This window comes from Ziziphus jujuba, chromosome 10, assembly GCF_031755915.1.
Source record: "Ziziphus jujuba cultivar Dongzao chromosome 10, ASM3175591v1".
NCBI classification, from domain to species: Eukaryota; Viridiplantae; Streptophyta; class Magnoliopsida; order Rosales; family Rhamnaceae; genus Ziziphus; species Ziziphus jujuba.
The window spans coordinates 23,492,115-23,511,690 of NC_083388.1; the positions used below are offsets into that span (position 1 = coordinate 23,492,115).

The window sequence follows — 19,576 nt, forward strand, 5'->3', positions numbered from 1 at the left end:
AAAATAAAAAGATGAAAGAAGAAGAAGATAAAGTGTAACTTCAAGAAAAGATGGAACAGCTTGTTAAAAATCATCAATTTTTTCCTAAAAGTATGGAACTGGTTTATGAGCTAATGCATCCATGAACTCAGAACAGAAGAAGAATCCAGTTTTTTAAGGATATAGCCTTAATCCAACTGTGTAATCTAGAGTTTTCTGTAGCCTCATGTAAACAAACAACAAAAACCATATGCAAGCATGAAAACCTTGGTTAAATTGACGGTAGACGCAAAAAAGGATGGCATTGAAAGTAATTACAGGCATTCTTGAGAAGGATGAGCCTTATACTAATACTGTCAATTATTTTATCCTGAAAGATTGACAATTAGGAGACAACCCTCTTAAGATTGTTGGTCCAAAATTTAAGTCCAAAATTTAAATAACAAACACCAATTTTCATGAGACTCAAACAAGACACCAGTTCCCTCACTCTGTTTCTCTTGGTATGTTTACTCATAATCTTTTTGTTTTGTTTCCGTAGTACAACACTCAATATCCATCCAAAATGAAAGGAGGCACTAAGCACTGGCAGGGTAATTAAGATGATATTTCATAAGCAGGTACCTGACTTTAAGAAAAAACATGAGTGTGATGTTATTGACTTTCTAAAATCTTGCACTTCAGTCATGCTTTTATTTCAGAATGATGGTAATGGAGGTGAGGACTAACAAAGCTTAATCAAAATTTAAAGGCATATTCTAAGAATATCGCTTGCAATATCCCAAACTAGTATGTCAAACATAAATATACATCCTCAAAGGGGATGATCATGAGACCGCAGTGTAAAAATATCAACTTTACCAAAAGCCCATCATCTAAGATCTTTGCATATGATTAAAAAAAAAAAAAAAAAAAAAACTTTGCATTAATAAAAAAAAAAAAACTCATATAACTAATATAAGCAAGAAACTAGTTTAATTTTCAATTATTTCACAATTCCACATACACCTTTAGTATTATTCCTATGCTCAATTGGCCACCAATCAACTATAGAGTAGCAGAGTACCAAAATATAAAACTTGTAACAAGTACCCCATATCACCCATCTAGAAGTTACACCAAAAAATACGATTCGAAACTACCAATAAAGTATTGAACAAGAAGAAGCACATAAATCCCTCATAGATATGGAAAAAGAACAAAGAGCACAGGGGAAATTTCTCACCACCATTTTTCATATGTGGAAAAAAGCAATCACTTGTTCTGAACGTCGACTCCATTTTTTCCAGCAATTATAACAGAAGTAGCCATGTCCAAGAACAACCCATGTTCCACAACTCCTTCCAAAGCCGAAATCTCCTTCCCTGCTCCCAATCCATCTTTGATTGGGGTCTTGAAGTACAAGTCCACAATATAGTTGGAATTATCAGTCACATAAGGCTTACCACCATTCAATCTCAATTTGGCTTCAACTCCTTCTTCCTTAAACAGCTCCTGAAGCCTCACCAAATTATACTTCCAGCAGAACTGAACAACCTCCACCGGCATTGCCAACCCACTACCACCGAGACCCGAAACCAATTTGGTATCGTCCACCACAACTACGAACTTATCCGAAGCCGCTTCCACCATTTTCTCTCTGAGAAGCGCCCCACCACGCCCTTTGACCAAGTTGAGATCTGGGTCCACCTCGTCTGCGCCGTCAATGGCCAAATCCAGATGGGGATGATCGTCGAGGACCGATAGAGGGATACCCAGTTGGCGGGCTTGTTCCTCTGTTCGTTTTGAAGTTGGTACTCCAACAATGTCTGTCAATTGGCCGGAGCTGAGCAACTCGCCGAGCTTAGCGACAACGAAGGCGGCGGTGGAACCGGTGCCGAGGCCGAGTACCATACCGCTCTTGACGTAGTCAACGGCTTTATCGGCGGCGAGTTTTTTGAGGTCGTCTTGAGTGAGAGCAGGGGCAGAGTGAGCGGTGATGGACATGGGTCGGCGAGAGTGGGTACGCAGGTTAAGGGGCATAGTGGTGCGCATGATAAGGCGAGCAGTGGAGGAGACATTGTGGAGGTTGGAGGAGAGGGAAGGAGGTGAGAGGAGGGATAAGGAGGAAGCCATGTTTGGAGAAAACGGAGAAATTGGAGATTAGGAAGAAGAAGAAGGAAGAAGAGGTTGGGTTTATAGTCTCTGTGTTATGTGTGTGTGTGTGTGTTTGTCTTCTCCTATTTGGTGTTCTGGTTTTTGGTTTGTGTGATTGGGAATGGATTTGTTTTAGCAAAAACATACAAAAAAGACCAGGTTTTATTTGGGGTTTGGATGGTTGGTCGAGTTGGGGTTGGTTGAGTGGGTGAGACCAGAGATGGTTGAGATTGGAAGGTGTTTTTGATCGTCCGGTGGTGTTTCCTTAACAATGACACAAATTTTTTTTTTTTTTTTTTTTTTTTTGGGAAGGGAAAAAAAACAATGTAGCATATTTTTCCGATCCTTTCTTTCTTGTCTAAATTAACAAAAACAAACAATATTTTTCAATTATATACTTTTTTTAATTTCAAAAAATATATATGTACTTTTTTTTTTTTGATAAAACAATAATTTTTTCGATTTTCTTTTGCACAATTTTTTTCAATAATTGATGAAACAATAATATACTTCAATTTAAAGCATAAGAAGCGTTAAGAGCATTTTATATATCTATTACTGTGTCCATTTGTTAAAAAAAGATATTAACAAGGTTTAATAATCGAATATCTTTTTTTTCCCCTCTGTTGTATTTTTTGCTCTCTCTCTCTCTCCCCCCCCCCCCAGGTCTATTTTCTGTTTTTTTTTTTAAATAATTTATTTAATTTATAAATAATTTATTTATTTTTTTTCTATAATTTAAATTTATGCTTTTATAGACATAAATAAAAATGTTTTACTATTTAAACTACCTGTTTCGTCTGTTTTGTTTGGTAAGTTAAGGAGGTTTATTTTTGTTTCTTTTTTATAACATTATTATTCTGAAAAATGTGTATACATCTTTGAAAAGATAAAAAAGTTTACATTATGTCCATGTCATGTTATAAATCATAAGACAATTTTATATGCTCTATAAATTATATGAGAAAAATTCTAGTTATTTTTATCAATTTTTTTTTTTAGTAATGAAAATTCTATAAATCACACTATTGTCAAAGGTTTAAGTTGTGTGGTAATTATTTTACCCAAAAAAAAAAAAAAAAAACAAATAAGGTGGTAATTAACAAATACTAATAAATTGAAATTAGATTGACAAACGGAAAGGTTTATTTATTTATTTATTTTGCTTTCGTCTCTTTTCGTGGACAGATTTCCTATTACGCTGCCGTTTCGCTTTGTACAAATTCCTCCCTCGCGGAGTCGCGGATCATCAACCGGACCCATTGTATTTGTATATAAGGCCTGGTTAATTAAATAGAAAAAAGAATAAAAAAAAAAGAAGAAAAAAGCTTGGTTCTCTTCCTGTGTTCTTCTCGTAGACTTGATTCACTCCATCAACCATGTCTGGGGAATCAGCCAGCGCAATTCATAAAAGCCAAGTAAGTTAAACCCACTTCGTATTTTTGCTTTTCCATGTCTTTACTAGCTTCGAAAACCAGGATAAATTGGTGGAACTTTGAAATCTGGCAACTGGGTTTTTGAGGCTGAATACCTACCTTTTTAGATTCCCAAAATTCTTTTTCTTTTTCCTGTAAATTTCCGTAGCATTAAAGGGTTTCTGTTTCTGATATTTGTGTTGTTTAATGATCAGGTTGATCTGTTGGACTTCATTGATTGGTCTGGCGTTGAATGCCTTAATCAAAGCTCAAGTCACTCTCTTGCCAATGCTCTCAAGCAGGTATCCTCGTTCAATTTCAGGGTTTCTTCTTCCCCCTTTAGATGTAGTTTCTTTCTTTGCTCTGAAATTATACCTGGATCCCTAAAATATGTTTTATGTTGAAATTCCAAAACTTCATAATTAACCAAGCTACAATCTCTATTTTTTTCCCCTTCTTTTTTCAATGGGAATGGGGTGTGTTAAGTTTTTGCTCTCTCCCAAATGCCTAAACAATAGTGATGATTGTGTTTATTGTTCTTGGTGCTCATGTTGCCCACTTATTGGTTGCGGGTCGAATTGAAGAAAATATGTTTAAAAAATTAATGTATTGCTTTCTGGATTTCCACAGAAGTGTATTCTTGACACACAAATTTGTCTCTCTCTCTTTTTCTATCTCTTTTATTATATTTTCTCGTTTAAGCTGTCTAGGAGTTGAATGTTTGCTAATTTTTGCAATACAAATTTAGTATATGAAACACTTCTGATGTCACCTTTAGCAATTGAAGATGGTTTGAAGGTGATGCGGTTATACTTATTACTTTGTTCATAATTTAATTAGGGGTATAGAGAAGATGATGGTTTGAATCTGGAGAGTGATGCGGATGAGCAGCTTTTGATTTACTTACCTTTTACTCAAGTCATTAAGTTGCACTCTATTGCCATAAAAGGACCTGAAGAAGAAGGTACTTGTTAATTTTTCTTCAATACATTTATATGTCAAGGCATTTTTTAAAGGTCGTTTGTGTTTTAAATTATTTGATGAATTCTGTATATGATAAGTTGAACTATTTACTTTTTCTTTCTCATCTTTCAAGTTGTTTTTCTGTTATTTGCTTATACAAACATCGCATAAGTGATAGCAGCATAAGCTTCTTTAGGCATCAGATTTATCTCATTGTTATCATCTTCATTTTTTAAGTTTTTTGCTTGAAGGTTTGGTGAAAGGAAAAAAATTTTGACTTCTATTTTGAAAATTGTTGAATAGCAAGGACACTATATTATAGGAAGAAGAAGGAAGAGGTTGGGTTTTACTCTGTCTCTCCTCTTCCTATTGGTGTTCTGGTTTTGGTTTGTGTGATTTTGAATGGATTTTGTTTTTCAAAAACATCCAAAAAAAAGAACCTTTTTTGTTCGGATGGTTGGTTGAGTTTGGGTTGATTGGTCATGGGTGAGATTAGAGATGGTTAAGTTTGGTGGTTTTGATTCTGGTATTGTTGACCATGTAACATTTTTCCAGGATAAGGATGACTTTCACACTGCTATCTCGGTTTCCATTTATTGCTTTTTTATATATTCATTATATTTGTTTCATTTTTTCCATCTTTTCTTCAGGCCTAGAAAGGTAATAGCAAGATGTTTTTCTTTTTTGTTTTTCCATGCAATTCAAGTCAACAAGTTGCACTTCTTGCACCATTTCAGCTGTAAGTCTACATGATTTTTAAAAGTTTAACATGATTATTGTTTTGCAGGTCCTAAGACAGTGAAACTGTTTTCAAACAAGGAGCACATGGGATTCATGTAAGTTTTAGGGGATGGTAAAATTATTAATAAAAAGAATGTTAAATAATTGGTTTTCTTGTATGGCATGTTGATAATGGCAGCAAATAATTGGTTTTCTTGTGTGGCATGTTGATAATGGCAGCAATGTCAACGACTTCCCACCAAGTGACACAATTAATTTGTCTCCTGATAATCTTAAGGTAGTGATTCAATATATCCTTGTGCTTCTAGCATGACGTGTACTTTTTGTTTGACATATTGTGGTTGTATGTTAGTGGAAGCTTTAATGACTGATGCATTTTCATGTTAAAGGGGAAACCAGTTGTTTTGAAGTATGTCAAGTTTCAAAATGTTCGCAGGTATGCTAAAGTATTTTCTGTTGGTGTGCTTCCACTGTCTCCTTATCGTTCTCCTAGTAATAATTCTTACATTGTGTTGTGTCAGCTTGACAATTTTTATTGAAGACAATCAATCTGGTTCTGACCTTACAAAAGTTCAAAAGATTGTTCTGTATGGTTCAACGTAAGTTACAACAATCTGGATTTTCTTTCCTATTCAGTATTCTTGTATCTTCACTCTTGCCACTTCTCATGCAAGTTGCAAATTATGATGTGCTTTTCTGCATACTTGAGCACACACACACACTTTATACATATATATATATATATATATACCGAACGAATGAAATTACTTCATCCTTTATGGTTGGCTGTTGCCTTAAGAGTTCTGGATTTTCATTTTTAAAATATGAGAGTAGAAAAAGAGTACAAAGATGCTGAAAAGAATGTAATAAATAGAATTTTGCGTTTCTTATTTTTATGAGATGGTAGAATGTCATATGGCGTAGACTTCCCCCTTATACTGGCATTTTTACTGCTTAGCATTGGTAGGCAAATTAATCTGCATAAACACTACTAGTAAATCGCTACAAAGTACAGCTTGTATTATATGGTTAGTCTGTATACAGTATACCATTTGTGTTTTTCCAATAACCCATGTGGAGAAAGTTGCACGTTATAATGTTATATGGAATACATGAATTTTATTTTCGCTATGCATCTGGTGATGTGTTTTGCCTGTAATGCAGGGTGGAAACAACGGACATGAAGGGTTTGAAGAAGATTGAGGATGGTCACTAAAGTAAAAGAAAAGTTGATGGATAAACTAAATTGGATCTTTTAGAACCATTGTTACTCCTCTTCTTTTGGTGTTTCTGCCCTGCCAAAATTTTTTTGGATTAAAGTTGCAATATAAAGAGCATGTGATGCCAAATTGATGTGGCTTTTTCTCTCAGTCCCCTGTACCAGAATTCAAGCTTAGACTGTTATGAGAATGGTTTATGTGGCTTAATCGTACTTGGGTTACATTCTTGTTCTGTTTTAGTCCCATGCTTATAGGATGAACAAAATTAATAATGATGTGAAACACAATGCCTAAAAAGCTTGTTTGGGCAACAAAGTTGAGCCACAAGCATGGTCCAATTTAGTCTCCTTTTTGTGTAAGTTTTATTTCCTAAAACTGCTTGAAATAAAGGTAGAATTAAGAAAGACAATATTAAAATTTAAGTTTGGCCTTGAGGAATTTTTGTAATAGACGATTATAAATAACAGGAACTGAAAAGAAGCATTAAAACATTAGGTAAAGAGTCACTATTAAAAGTTATAACGTCAACATTAGAATCCTTTACATTTCAGCACCGATGGGAGAACGGCCAAGTTATTTCTAGATTTCTAAGTGAGATGAAATCTAATTAGAAGGTACAACATCAATCATTTCCTATTCATTATGAATTTATGAGGAAAAATACATAAGAAGTCCACGGACAATCCAAGACCATCGACTAGCCATAAGGAAAGGCAGAAAGAAAACATTTACCCAAAGGTTTACAATGCAATAGCCGATACAAAGGCCTTGTAAATGCTGAAATCAACTTATATAAGAGGGGAAACACCCATTTGATCGACAATTGTAGTCTCTGAACATCAACTGCTTGCTGAATAGAAGTCAATGCTACCTATTTGCGTCCTTGAAGTTGAATTTACATCTCGTACTGCCAGAAACCGAAACCTGCCATCCAGAATTTCCCAATGAAAGGACAACCAGAGAATTGACCTTATTTGAACCAGTTGAGTATACTACTTTTACCTGAAAAAATCTGATAAGAGATCAATGGATGCAACCTTAAATGTTCTACGCTGGAAACGGCCACCAAACATTTGTGAAATTCGTTCATCCAGAAGATGCCAGGTGGATCCCCCATCATTGCTTCCTTCAAGAACCCTAAGAAATAGACACACCATGTTTGATAAAACCAATGTATAAGTAAATCAACTATATTAAAAGCTAAAGCTATTTATCTTTCTCAGATATGAAAAACCCATTATATAACAAAACTCATACGAAGTGGGAAAATAAAAAATATCGATTTCCTCATAGCAACAGAAAGATGAGTGAATTGGATACAAACAACACACCAGTCCATTGGATCCCTTTCTGGTGCATCATTGGCAGACATTAACTCATATGCTGCAAGTTTGTGCTTCTGGTTGTCTGACACTTTATACATGATCCAACAACCTACAAGGTCGCAATTATAAAGTTTATAGCTGCAATTCTACAGTCAAAAAATTGAAATGATTCCTTAATGAATTAGTTTATGCATCTTTTTGGGCTTTCTTTTTGTTTTTGTATGTGTGTCTGTGTGTTTTGTGGGAAAGGAAGGCGTGAGGTTGGGGAAGGGGGGGTTGTTGGTATGGTTGTGGTTGGGAAGGAAAAGGGAGAATAACATGCCAATTGGAAAGGGGCTCTACTTTCTAAACATAGCATTATAGCAAGATGTTCAAATTTCTATCAAGTATCAATATATAGGTGAAGTGTGCTGTTAATAAGTCATAAAAACAAAAAAAGCTAATGGTTTTAGTTACTGTTTTACAAAATAGAATTAAAAGATTCAAACAGTTTGTGTGTCTGTATTTTGTTTATCTACTTTACATAAAATACCAAAACAAAGTAGAGAATAGTCTTGGTTCACAATACCTCTTGCACCATTTGGTTCTTCCCATTTAGTTGCACGAATCCCATCAAATGCTGATGTGGCCTGATAACGGTCAAGAAATGAACTTATGGAAAAAAGTTTTAGGCATAAGCTCTATATGAAACAAGAAAACCAAATCAAGTATAAGATACAAAAGTGAAATGCAACTCACAATTCCAAAAGGAATTTCTTCGCCACTTGCAAGGACTAAACCAGAATGTATTCTATTTAACTTCAAAAGGGGCAAGGAAAGAGAATCTTTACTGAAGTTGTTACAATTTTTAAGGTTGTGGATTGTATCATCCAAAGCATCCAATGCAACAGGAAGTCCTATAGAGGTTTTTACAGGATTGCCGGCCAAACAAATATCAACCCTCCCATCTGTGCCCACCTTATGACTCAGTGAAAGAGAACTAAGTAGCTCATCAAAAGAGGAGACTAACTGAGGCAAGAGAGGTTCACTACTATTTAAATATAAATCAATTGAGGCCTTCCTATTTCTAAAAGAGGAGTTTTGAAGATCCAAGATAACTCCTTTAAGAATTTCAAGCACTTGAATAGCTCTAGATTGGGGAAGATTTTCCGCAACAAAACGAGAAAGTATGGGAAGGAATGCATCATTTATTCTTGTAACATGTTCATCCACGCATACACGAACTGGGCAAGAAGAGCAACTCAAGGAGCAATTCTCATCAGAACCAAATTCTAGTCTAGACTTGCGCCATTGCTTGTCCCCACTTTGCCTACCAGGTAATGAAATTGAAGAATCATCTGTGGAATGTAAATCTTCCTCTAGTGCTTGCCTTTCCTTCTCATCACGGTCATCAAGAATAGAAAGCACATGAGATGTAAAGCCTCTTCGACAATCTTTAGTTATATTATTAAGGACAGTGGACAATGCAGACTCCGTAATAATGTTACGTCGAGACAAAACCTGCAAATATTTTCAGAAAACCTTCTTCATTTATTACTCATACATAACACGTCTTCGCATAAGCGGAATGATTATTTTCTTTCCAAAAAAAATAACGATTAGTTTTCAAGAGAATCTGGGTGATTAACAAAAGCTGAAGATACTTTTCTGATGACTAATCACCTCATGCCATTTCTTCGTGTACCGTTTTGTGACATCATAAACTCCATCTTTTGCAATAGCAATTACATAATTTAATTTCTTATTCCACCTTCAAGAAAAAGCATAAACTTAACATTCAGTAAGAAGATGGCAATACGAAATGATTTATAAATCATGCATGGGTTAAAGAGATAATTATTTAAAAAATGATTGAATTAGAAAAGTGGAAAGTACCCTTTCTCGTATAACAGAGGTTTGTCATACACACCTTCACAAGGGTCTAGATGAATCCATCTGTACAACATATGTCTCAGAAAACAATCGTGGCACAATCATTATACTTTTAAATGCTTAAATTAGCATGCGAATCCAAGTTACCTTCCTAAAAATTGTGAGAAGCACTCTGTCCAAACATGATCTGTGAAATCCAAGACCTGTCCAGATTATTTGGTCAACTTAGCCACTTAATAATTTACACCCATAAAGACCACATGTCAGAAATACCAAATCACAAAATAAGTTTATCCTACACCACTTTGTCGCTTTCTTCCTACACATAAATGGGAAAGAAAAGTACATATATATCACAGTACTGGATAGCAATTTAAGAAGGTGACCCTTACTGAGTTGAGCATTCTCAAAAATAACTAACCAGGCGGGAATCGTAGCCAAAAGCTCGACAGTAAAGTGTAAAACAATTGGCCCACTCCCCACAACGTCCCCTTCTTGTTTCAATAAGCTGCACTTGGAGAAAAAGAAATAAATAATGTGATGGAGTCCATCATATATTATACAAGCTTCTGAGTCAACAACATAAATACCTTCAAGGGATCATTGTAGCGTGGGAAACGAGTAACTCCTGAGCAGAAGTTGCATCTGTGTTACCAGGTTACAAAAAAAAAATTATGCAAGGAAATTAAGAAAATAGCAGTGACCAGTGAGGAACCAAATAGAAAGATCAACTAAAAGAACCCATGTTTAATAATCATAATCAAACCAAGAATGGTTGTATAACCAAAAAAGTGGAAGACCAACTTTCAACCAAAACAAATTGTACGCCTTGTTATTGAATTTTTATATAACTCTACCTATATAAATACACATATAAAAAACACATTGTATTTACATATATATATATATATATATAATACATGCATCCATGCATACATAAACATATAAAGCAGACTAAGAAACATAAAAATGGAATCAAAATAAGAAAATGAATGCTTATGATCCAAAGTTGATGGAAAAGAAAGGGATCTAAACATACACACCATTAAAAAAAAAAAAAAAAAAAAAAAAAAAAAAAAAACACACACACACACACACACACTATTGCTCAGCAGCCATCATGTATGGCAGGCCAAGTTTAGGATCCAACTTTTCCAGTTTGACCGAAAAAAAATAGGGTGCAAAAGTAAAGATGAAAAGAAGAAGAAAGATATTAGCTGGTCTTCTAATGTCATTCATATGCAAGAATGGCAGAAGATGTTCAAAAACTTCTTTTTTCTTTATTTTCATTTAATGAGATTAAGAACCTATCAAAGTGATAGCCATCTAAAAGTTTTTATGATCAACTAATATCATTGACTTAAACGCTGGTCCATTTCACAACAATATCAGTTTGTTCTCTAGCAGTGCAGTAACAACAATGCCAAATTAGTGCAAGAAGTGATCCTATGTAAGCACAAGAAGTAGAAGACCAAGCTTGAAAAGAAAAATAAAATATATCTTTTTGGCATATGGCACATACCTATAAATCTCAACTCGAGAACCTCCAAAGCGAAGCTCTGAAGGAAGTGGAGCACCCGTGCCTTGATTTATGGTTTCACGGCCGCAGCCATCACAAGGGGGTGAGTTAACCCACCTGCAACAATAAAACAGAGGAATCAGCATGCAATTTACAGCTTGTCAGAATTACATTTAAGAAGCAACACAATAAAATAAAATTCAAAGTAAACTCTACTTGGCAACAAAAGCAACATATTCTCCACCTAGCCGTTAAGCAGTAGATAATCAGAACACAAACCACAAAAATATTCTCCCCCTAGCTGTCAGAAAGAAACCATATTCTCCATTCTTTTAGATCTTCCAGTTTCGCTACAAGGATACAAGCTTCCAACATATAGAATGCAATTAAACCAACCTCGGAATTTATATCTTTTTATGTCAATGTAATTTAACGAGATTCTTTATCTTTTCTTTCCTTTTTCTTTTTTGTTTGCAAGAAATCTGTCAGATAAATGCCAGATAAAATCAAGGAGTACCCCATTGTCCGATTGTGAGGCCACAACCTGGTATTATATTCCAATTAATCATATCCATATGAAAGGAAAGGTGATTCTCCTATGTTTCTATATAAAATATAGACCAGCTTATTTATAGCTTAACTCAAAAAAGCCTCTACCTAAAAACCTAAACACTAGTGGAAAAGTTGAAAGCTTTACCATTTATTTCTTTAGTGATTAGAGCAACTATTTCCTATGGTATTTTCAAATTATACATTTTTGGAAGCCCAGCAGTTTAACAAAGCAAAGTAACGGGAAAACACCTGAAGGAGTGTTTGAACCAGAAAAGCAGCTGCAGCAGGAAAGCATGATCTTGTTCTGTTTTTGATGGATTAAAATTCCCCTCCTAAAGCATGTTTAGCAGATTTATCAATTACCAAGATATCACAAAGTGAAACTATTAATGCATAACCATGCATCAATCTTATATAAACATATTTGTTTCTTTGTCCAAAATAAAGCACAATTGCATCAAAAACTCAAAATAAAAAGGGAAATAAAACTTTCTGTAAAAAAAACAATTCCCTCCCACCTGTTCTCTTTGGGCGTCTGTTTTAGTTGAGAACTAGCTATTGAAAAGTATCAAAACAGGGGCATAACGAAGCAGTATTGTCATAAATATACTATGCATGAATTTAAAAGCATATTACTCATAATTGAAACTTCTAATATTCTATTAGGTCTATGACTGAAATGGCTTACTGCTGGAGGAAAAAAAAAATATCATACCAACTACCACAACATATCAAGAAAACTAGAAAAGTATGCTTAAAAGTAAATTGAGTAAATTTATCTAACAATGATATAGACACTCGCAAGAACAGGATACTTCTGGGCAGATTCCAACACATTATTCATATGGTTCATGCATGGTAGAGTTACCAAAGAGCAAAGAGAAGTTCTATGCTCATGTTATTAAGCATGAGGTTGAAAAGATTTGGCATGGAGAAAAAGCTTTTATCAACATCTAAATAAGGATACATGAACCACTGCCATGGTCCAATTCTTAAAATAGAACATTGCAGAGACAGCCAATTATAAAGGGGGGAAGCCACAATCAGATGCATTCTTAGACATGAAACTCCTGCATAAGCATGTGCTCTCACCTTGGCCAAAGAAACCAATGCTTTCTCCTCAAGCTCTTCTATAGGGACTGTCTTTCGAGCAGCCTCCTGACGCACAGGATCCTCATACTAAACCAACAAATTGTAACCGGTTTTGTTAGGTTGCTTGTACAATTTACGAATGTAAATAAAAAGGCAAGGACACATTCTATATTTCAGTTTCTGGGGAATGGAATTTATTAGTTAAGCAGTGACATTGCTATACTGGGTCCTTATTAATACAAGCCTTTGAATTCAAACTATATTAATACAACTCTTCGAATTCAAACTATCACTCTTAGCATTCATTCATTTTATCATTCTTATCATTCATTTTCCTTTTAGCTGCAGCTAAGCATATTGTATAAAGAGGAAAAAGAAAAGGAAAAACTATTACCAAACGAACTTGATCGACATAAGGGCGAATTCTGCCCTCAATTTGTCCCTTATCTTCAGCTGCGACATACTGCTGAAACAGAAGCGCCTCTTCCTCCGCCTAGAAGCACCCAAAAAAAAAAAAAATCCAAAAAATATTTCATTCAAATTGATGTGTCTAAGCTTTAATTAATATAACGTTCTTCCTTCAAAAAAAAATAAAAAAAAAATCAAAAGCAATTAAAAAAATAAGTGAAGAAACCTGCAACAGTCGAGCCAATTCCTCGTCGGATTTCAGTAATTCGGCATCGTGGCTACTACTACTGGATCCCTTATTGTCTTCTTCATCGATCGAAACCAATCGGAGTTTCTCCGAGATATCAACGAGGTCGGAATCGGTGGATACAATCCGATCACCATTGACTCCAACAATCTATCTCAAAAAAGCAAACCGGCAAACTCGTAAAACACCTCAAAGGCATCATCTTTACTAGTATATATATATATATATATATTCATGGAGAGAGAAACTGGGGAGACCTTTTACCTTTTGTTCGTCGGGAGGAACAGAGGTGAGAGAAAAGAGCTGGAATTTGAAAACCTGAAAAAGACAACTAAACAATTTACAGAGACAGATATAGAGAAAGAGGGTAAGGGTGTAGAGAAAGCGAGAGAGAGACTTCGAGGCCATCGTCAGTGTCGTAGTCAACGTCGAAGTTGGATGCATCGTGTAGAACCTGAAACTTTCGAGCCACCATTCTTTCTTCTTTATACACCACCGCCACAAACAGCGTTTCAGAGCACGCCACCAAAGATAACTTCTACAAAACCTGTGTGAGAATCATCAAGCTTTACAACATCAACAACGACAACCAAGTAAGGTATACTTTCATTCACCAAAATATATATATATATATATATATATATTTAATTATTTTTTTATTTGTGCAAGAAATCAACTTTTTTTTTTTGTTTTAAGTCAATTACTTCCCTATTAAGGCAAAAAAAAAAAAAAAAAAAAAAAAGCTTTTATAACAGGAATAACATTTTCTTTTTCTCTACATTGATTATATCATTAGTGAAATCAAAAAAGATATATATAATATATAATATATTCCAATAAAGAATTACCAAGAAGATGGCAAAAAGTTGCCGTGCTGTGCATAGATGAAGTCGACACGAAATCCAGTACCGTTTCACATGCTATTTTATTATTAGTAGTATTATTAATATTATTTATACATTAACATAGCCATTAGTGATCATTGATCAAGGATTGTTCATAGTTTAGTATTATTAACGGGTTAGGGTGCATCCTGGACCAGTTTATACGCACTTCAACTAGTTCCCACAAAATGTACAATGTACATGGCAAAGTCTTTGTAAACATAGAGGAGACCACATATATATATAATTTTATTTTGCTGTTCCACATCCAATTCATATGGGGGTGTATTCCACCAAAAACTAAGTATATGTATATATTTACTAATATATATATATATATTTATATATATATATGTTGGTTGTAGGCAATTTTCCTATAAGAAAATCACAGATTATCCAGCTTAAATTACATTTTATATATTTTTGAGAAGATATGGAAATTCCAACTCTTGTGAGAAAGTAGCTACTAAGTTTTTTGATATGCAACGATTGTAGAAGCTGTTCAAAAGCTTCCGAAGGGGTGCTCTTTTTTCACTGCCCAAACTTGAACCCAGGATCAAAAGACTGCTTTTTCCTATTACTTCACCACAAGGCTACAAGAAATCTGGCATTGTTTTTGTGGTCAAATTAATATCGTTGACTTAGTTGTCTGTCCACTTCACAACAATATATTAGTTTGTGATCTAATAGGGAAGTAACATCAACGCCAAAATGGTACAATAAGGGATCCTGTATAAGCAAAAGAAGTAGAAGACTACCAAGCTTGAAAAGAATAAAAATTAAAAATCATAGAGTTATATTTTTGGGCATATGCCAAGCTCTGGAGGAAGTGATTCACCCAAAAAAAAAAAAAAAAAAAAAAAAAAGCTCTGGAGGAAGTGGAGCACTCGTGCCCTGAACTTATCGCTTATGGCTTTATTGCCCCACCACCACAAGGGGATGATGAACCGCCCCACCAATTAACAATAAAACAGAGGAATCAGCATGCAATATATGGTATGTCAAAAATACATGTACGAAGCAACATAATAAAATAAAATTCAAAGTAAACCCTACTTGGCAACAAAATATATATATATATATATATATATATAAATATATATTTTATCCACCTAGATGTTAAGCAGTAGATAATCAAAATGCAAAAACAAAAAATATTCTCCCTCTAGCTGTCAGCAAGGAATCATATTCTCCACTGTTTTAGATATTCCAGTTTTGCAGCAAGACTACAAGCTTCCAACATATAGCTGCAATTTTACCCAACCTCATAATTTATATCTTTTCATTCAATGTAATTTAACAAGATTCTTTATCTTTTTCTTTTTCTTTTTTTCTTTTTTTCTTTAAAAGAAAGAACTCTGTGACACAAGTGGCAGTTAAAGATCAAGAAGTACCCCATTCTCCAATTGTGAGGCCAGACCACAACCTGGTCTTATATTCCAATTAATCATATCCATATAAAAGGAAAGGTGATACTCTTTGTGGTACTACATAAAATATAGAACAGCTTATTTATAATAGCTCAACTCAACAAAGCCACTTCCCAAACAAATAATAATAATAATAATAATAAACACTAATGGAAAAGTTGAAAGCTTTATCATTTGTTTCTTAGTGATGAAAGAAATTATTTCCTATGGTATTGTCCAATTATGCATTTTTTTGAAGCCAGACAGTATAATATAGCAAAGTAATCGAAAAACACTTAAAAGGACTGTTTGAACCAGAAAAGCAGCTGCAGCAGCAAAGCATGATCTTGTTCTGTTTTTGATGAACTATAGTACCAATGTTCCCCTCCTAAAACATATTTTTATCAGATTTAGAAATTACCAAGACACCAATATGTGAAACTATTAATGCAAAACCATGTATCAAATGTCCAGATTAATCTTAAAAAAACATATTTAATTGTGTACGTCTCTGTTTTAATTGAAAACTAGCTATTGGAAAGTATTGACACAGTAACAACAACAACAACAACCAAAAAAAACAGTGTTGTCATACAAATGCAGTGCAAGAATTCAACATATTTTGAGTAATTTAAACTTATAATGTACCATTATTTCTATGATTGAAGTAGCTCACTCAACGCTGGCAGAAAAAGAAATATTTTACTCAACTACCAAAACATATCAAGAAAAGTATGAGTGAACCGCCATATCATAAGCATGTGATTGAAATTAAAGAATTGGCATGGAGAAAAAAAGTTCTATGATCAACAGGATCTAAATAAAGATATGAAAACTGCCATGATCTGATTCTTAAAATTGAACATTGCCAGGGCAGTAGGAAATTAACCACAATAAGATGCATGCTTTGACATTAAATTCCTGCATAAGCATGTGCACTCCCCTTGGCCAAAAGAAACCATTGCAAAATCAACAAATTGTAACCAATCGCAAAAGAAGATAAAGAAAAGAAAAAAAAGAATAATATCAGTCTCTGCTTTCTAAATTGTAACCCTCCTGTTTGGTTGCTTGAAGAATTTAAAAATTTATACTAAAATACAAAAGGCCTAGATACACTTAACCCTCTCTAAACTATTATACATTTTCCATTTTATCCTCCAAACTTCAAAAGCCCCATGAACCCTTTTTTTTTTTCTTTTTTTCTTTTTATCACTTTAGTTTGACTCTTCAATTTTTTCTAATATATTTGGCTTAGACATATAAACTAGTTAAACATGAAATAGAATAAAATATAAAAAAGTTTTTCAACAGAGTACCATTTATATATGATTGATTTTATAAAATGAATAATTGGACTTAAAAGGCAGAATAATATATATATATATATATATCTTAGGAGATAATATGATACTTTTTTATAGTTTGGAGATAAAATGCAAAATTTATAATAGTTTGGGGGCATGATATATTTAAGACAAGATAAAATCAACGGTGACTTTACTGGATCCGTATCAACACAAGTCTTTGAATTCAAATATAAATATGATACTTTATAATTTGGAAATAATGTACAAAATATATAATAGTTTAGGTGAAATTTTGTATTTAACTCAAAATAGATACGACTTTATAAGATCCTATCTACGTTGGTCTTTTAAATTTGGTATTAAGTTTGAAATAATAAGAATATTTTCAGGGACTCTTCTATATGTGTTATACTCTGTATTTTAAAAAGATAATATTTAAAAAAAAAATTTAATGGATTTTTTATTTTGACTTTATGATATAAAAAGTTGGTTTAGCTTTCCAAATGTAGATAGTTAAAATTATCTTTTATTTCAATTATATATAATTTAATTAAATATAATTATAATATTTAAAAAGTAGATAGCTCATATAAAAAAAAAGAATTACAAATAAAATAATAAATATTTATAGAAAAAATTAAAAATAAAGAAAAAAAATTTGTTGGAGAACATTTTTAAATATTATTAATTATTTTAAAAAATATTTTTTATTACAGAAAATATATTTTTTTATTTTTAGAATGCTCTAATGACATGCAAATTTAGACTGATTCGCAGCCATAGGAAAACCATAAATAAATAAATAAAGATTTGAAATTGAAAAGCTGATACTGAATTCAATATGTGCGGTGCAGATTGAAGTGTAGTAATTTGCTTTATTGCTCACGAATTGATCAATTAAATATACAAAACAAATAAGTATGCATATACTACAATAAATAACATATAAGTATGCATATACCACATACGAGCTCGACGACGACATATCAAGTTGTCAAGTGGGAAATTAAATGATCACGTGACAGTAGGACGTACTGTTACAAAGCACACGAATAATAATAATAATAATAATAATAATAATAAATATTATGATTGCCAACTCCATTGAAAATACATCATTAAAATAAAATACTCACAAAAAAAATTTGATTAAAGTAAAATAAAACAAAACAAAACAACTGGTTGAGAATTCACAACGTGAAGAAAATAAAAAAAATAAAAAGAAGGGAAAAATGAGAGAGAAATTTAAGGACCCAAAAAATGATATTCACACAAACACTTCATAAGAGAGATTCAGAGAGGTACGAAACCATCAATCGAATACCCAATATTAATGAAACTCAACAAACACCAGCTTCCCTCTTTAATTGCGCCTCCCTAATTATGTTCCTTAACTACCTTCCCCTTCTTTTACATTGTTCATCTCCTCCAGCCTTTTACTTTATATGCTATATATACATATATAACAAGCTAAGCTACATAGTCTACGTTATATATTTGCTACATCACTGTCTCTTCCTCTCTGGGAATATATATATAATATATACATATATAATGTCTAACAGCAACAGTCGGGTTACAGTTCTTTCTAAACTAACGACAGTATCCAGTAGACCAGTCGGGCCGGATCATACCCACTCGTTTACTGCACTGGACCATGCCATGGGCCTTCACAGTCTCCATATTATCTTCTACTTCAAGGACAACATATTGAACGATTTTGATTTGGACCATTCCAGGGTTTCTCTCTCCGAGACTCTTTCACTGTACCCGCAGGTTACGGGCCGGTTGACCCGAGATGAGAATGGCAACTGGGCAGTCAAGTGCAACGACGCCGGTGTTCGGGTCGTTAAGGCCCTGGTTGGAACCACTCTCGATGAGTGGTTGAGCTCGGCTGATATGTTGGAAGAGAAGGATCTAACCGTCTGGGATGATATGCCTGATGATCCAAGTACATGGTCACCATTTCGGGTCCAGGTACTATATATATATATATATATATTTTTTTTTTGTTTGGTAATACGGGTCCAGGTACGATACTACTTTCTTTTTCTGGGTTTTATGCATATTTGGGTAATTGGGTCGTAATTTTATCCCATATTCTCTTATATAATTGGTAAGATTTCTGTGAACAGATATTTTTTTGTCTGTGAAATGTTAATTTGTATTGGTAGGTTTTATTTATGTGATCAAAATATTGATAAGAGATTAAAAAAAAAAAAACAAATGAAGTAAGTTTATTTATTATAATGTATTTACATAACTATAGTCTTTATGTAATAAAATTATGTATGAAGCAAGTGGAGCACTTTCTTTGAAAAATAAATACAATACTTTTTTTTTTTTTTATGTTTATTTATAATTGAAATTGAAAACTTATACCAACCCAGAAGAATCTAGGTGTAACAATAATAAAATCATGCCTATATAAGTCCAAACAATTTTTTTTTTTTTTCTTTTTTTCCTTTCTGAAGAAGTCCAAACAATTAGATACATATCTATCTTTG

The 19,576-nt window shown here is 33.4% G+C and overlaps 3 protein-coding genes across 5 annotated transcripts; 1 reads left to right on the forward strand and 2 right to left on the reverse strand.

The window, feature by feature from the left end:
• Positions 1-937: 937 nt before the first annotated feature.
• On the reverse strand, positions 938-2,358 carry LOC107412211 (probable ribose-5-phosphate isomerase 3, chloroplastic). The gene has a single exon (XM_016019925.4). It carries the CDS (start codon positions 2,092-2,094, stop codon positions 1,234-1,236), a length of 861 nt encoding a protein of 286 aa, XP_015875411.1. The 5' UTR covers positions 2,095-2,358; the 3' UTR covers positions 938-1,233.
• A 979-nt stretch (positions 2,359-3,337) lies between these two features.
• LOC107412209 (PITH domain-containing protein At3g04780) lies at positions 3,338-7,381 on the forward strand. The gene is made up of 8 exons (XM_016019922.4): positions 3,338-3,533; positions 3,746-3,832; positions 4,371-4,494; positions 5,281-5,329; positions 5,454-5,511; positions 5,624-5,670; positions 5,756-5,833; positions 6,399-7,381. Exons 1-8 carry the CDS (start codon positions 3,495-3,497, stop codon positions 6,448-6,450), a joined length of 534 nt encoding a protein of 177 aa, XP_015875408.2. The 5' UTR covers positions 3,338-3,494; the 3' UTR covers positions 6,451-7,381.
• LOC107412200 (peptide-N(4)-(N-acetyl-beta-glucosaminyl)asparagine amidase) lies at positions 6,934-14,078 on the reverse strand. Of its 3 annotated transcripts, XM_048468099.2 has the most exons (17): positions 13,867-14,078; positions 13,734-13,787; positions 13,449-13,619; positions 13,209-13,307; positions 12,815-12,901; positions 11,972-12,054; positions 11,174-11,287; positions 10,242-10,296; positions 10,073-10,159; positions 9,799-9,854; positions 9,655-9,714; positions 9,442-9,529; positions 8,518-9,279; positions 8,348-8,408; positions 7,786-7,888; positions 7,457-7,591; positions 6,934-7,378 (listed from the first exon to the last, which is right to left on the reverse strand). In XM_048468099.2, the coding sequence occupies exons 1-17, from the start codon at positions 13,942-13,944 to the stop codon at positions 7,294-7,296; spliced, it is 2,178 nt and encodes a 725-aa protein (XP_048324056.1). In that variant the 5' UTR covers positions 13,945-14,078; the 3' UTR covers positions 6,934-7,293. The 3 variants fall into 3 exon arrangements, with proteins under 3 accessions (XP_048324056.1, XP_048324055.1, XP_060668398.1); XM_048468098.2 differs by having other exon boundaries at positions 13,734-14,050; XM_060812415.1 differs by lacking the exons at positions 6,934-7,378; positions 7,457-7,591; positions 7,786-7,888 and having other exon boundaries at positions 8,348-8,430; positions 13,734-14,059.
• Positions 14,079-19,576: the final 5,498 nt, after the last annotated feature.

Excerpts from the sequence above, each read along its gene's own strand:
- LOC107412211 (XM_016019925.4), bottom strand. The coding sequence starts at position 2,094 with ATGGCTTCCTCCTTATCCCTCCTCTCACCTCCTTCCCTCTCCTCCAAC.
- LOC107412209 (XM_016019922.4), top strand. The coding sequence starts at position 3,495 with ATGTCTGGGGAATCAGCCAGCGCAATTCATAAAAGCCAA. Across the intron at positions 3,833-4,370 it reads TTGCCAATGCTCTCAAGCAG|GGGTATAGAGAAGATGATGG; the intron begins GTATCCTCGTTC and ends TAATTTAATTAG. Across the intron at positions 5,512-5,623 it reads TGTCTCCTGATAATCTTAAG|GGGAAACCAGTTGTTTTGAA; the intron begins GTAGTGATTCAA and ends TTCATGTTAAAG.
- LOC107412200 (XM_048468098.2), bottom strand. The coding sequence starts at position 13,913 with ATGCATCCAACTTCGACGTTGACTACGACACTGACGATGGCCTCGAAG. Across the intron at positions 9,280-9,441 it reads ACACGAAGAAATGGCATGAG|GTTTTGTCTCGACGTAACAT; the intron begins GTGATTAGTCAT and ends AAATATTTGCAG. Across the intron at positions 7,592-7,785 it reads GAAAGGGATCCAATGGACTG|GGTTCTTGAAGGAAGCAATG; the intron begins GTGTGTTGTTTG and ends TCTATTTCTTAG.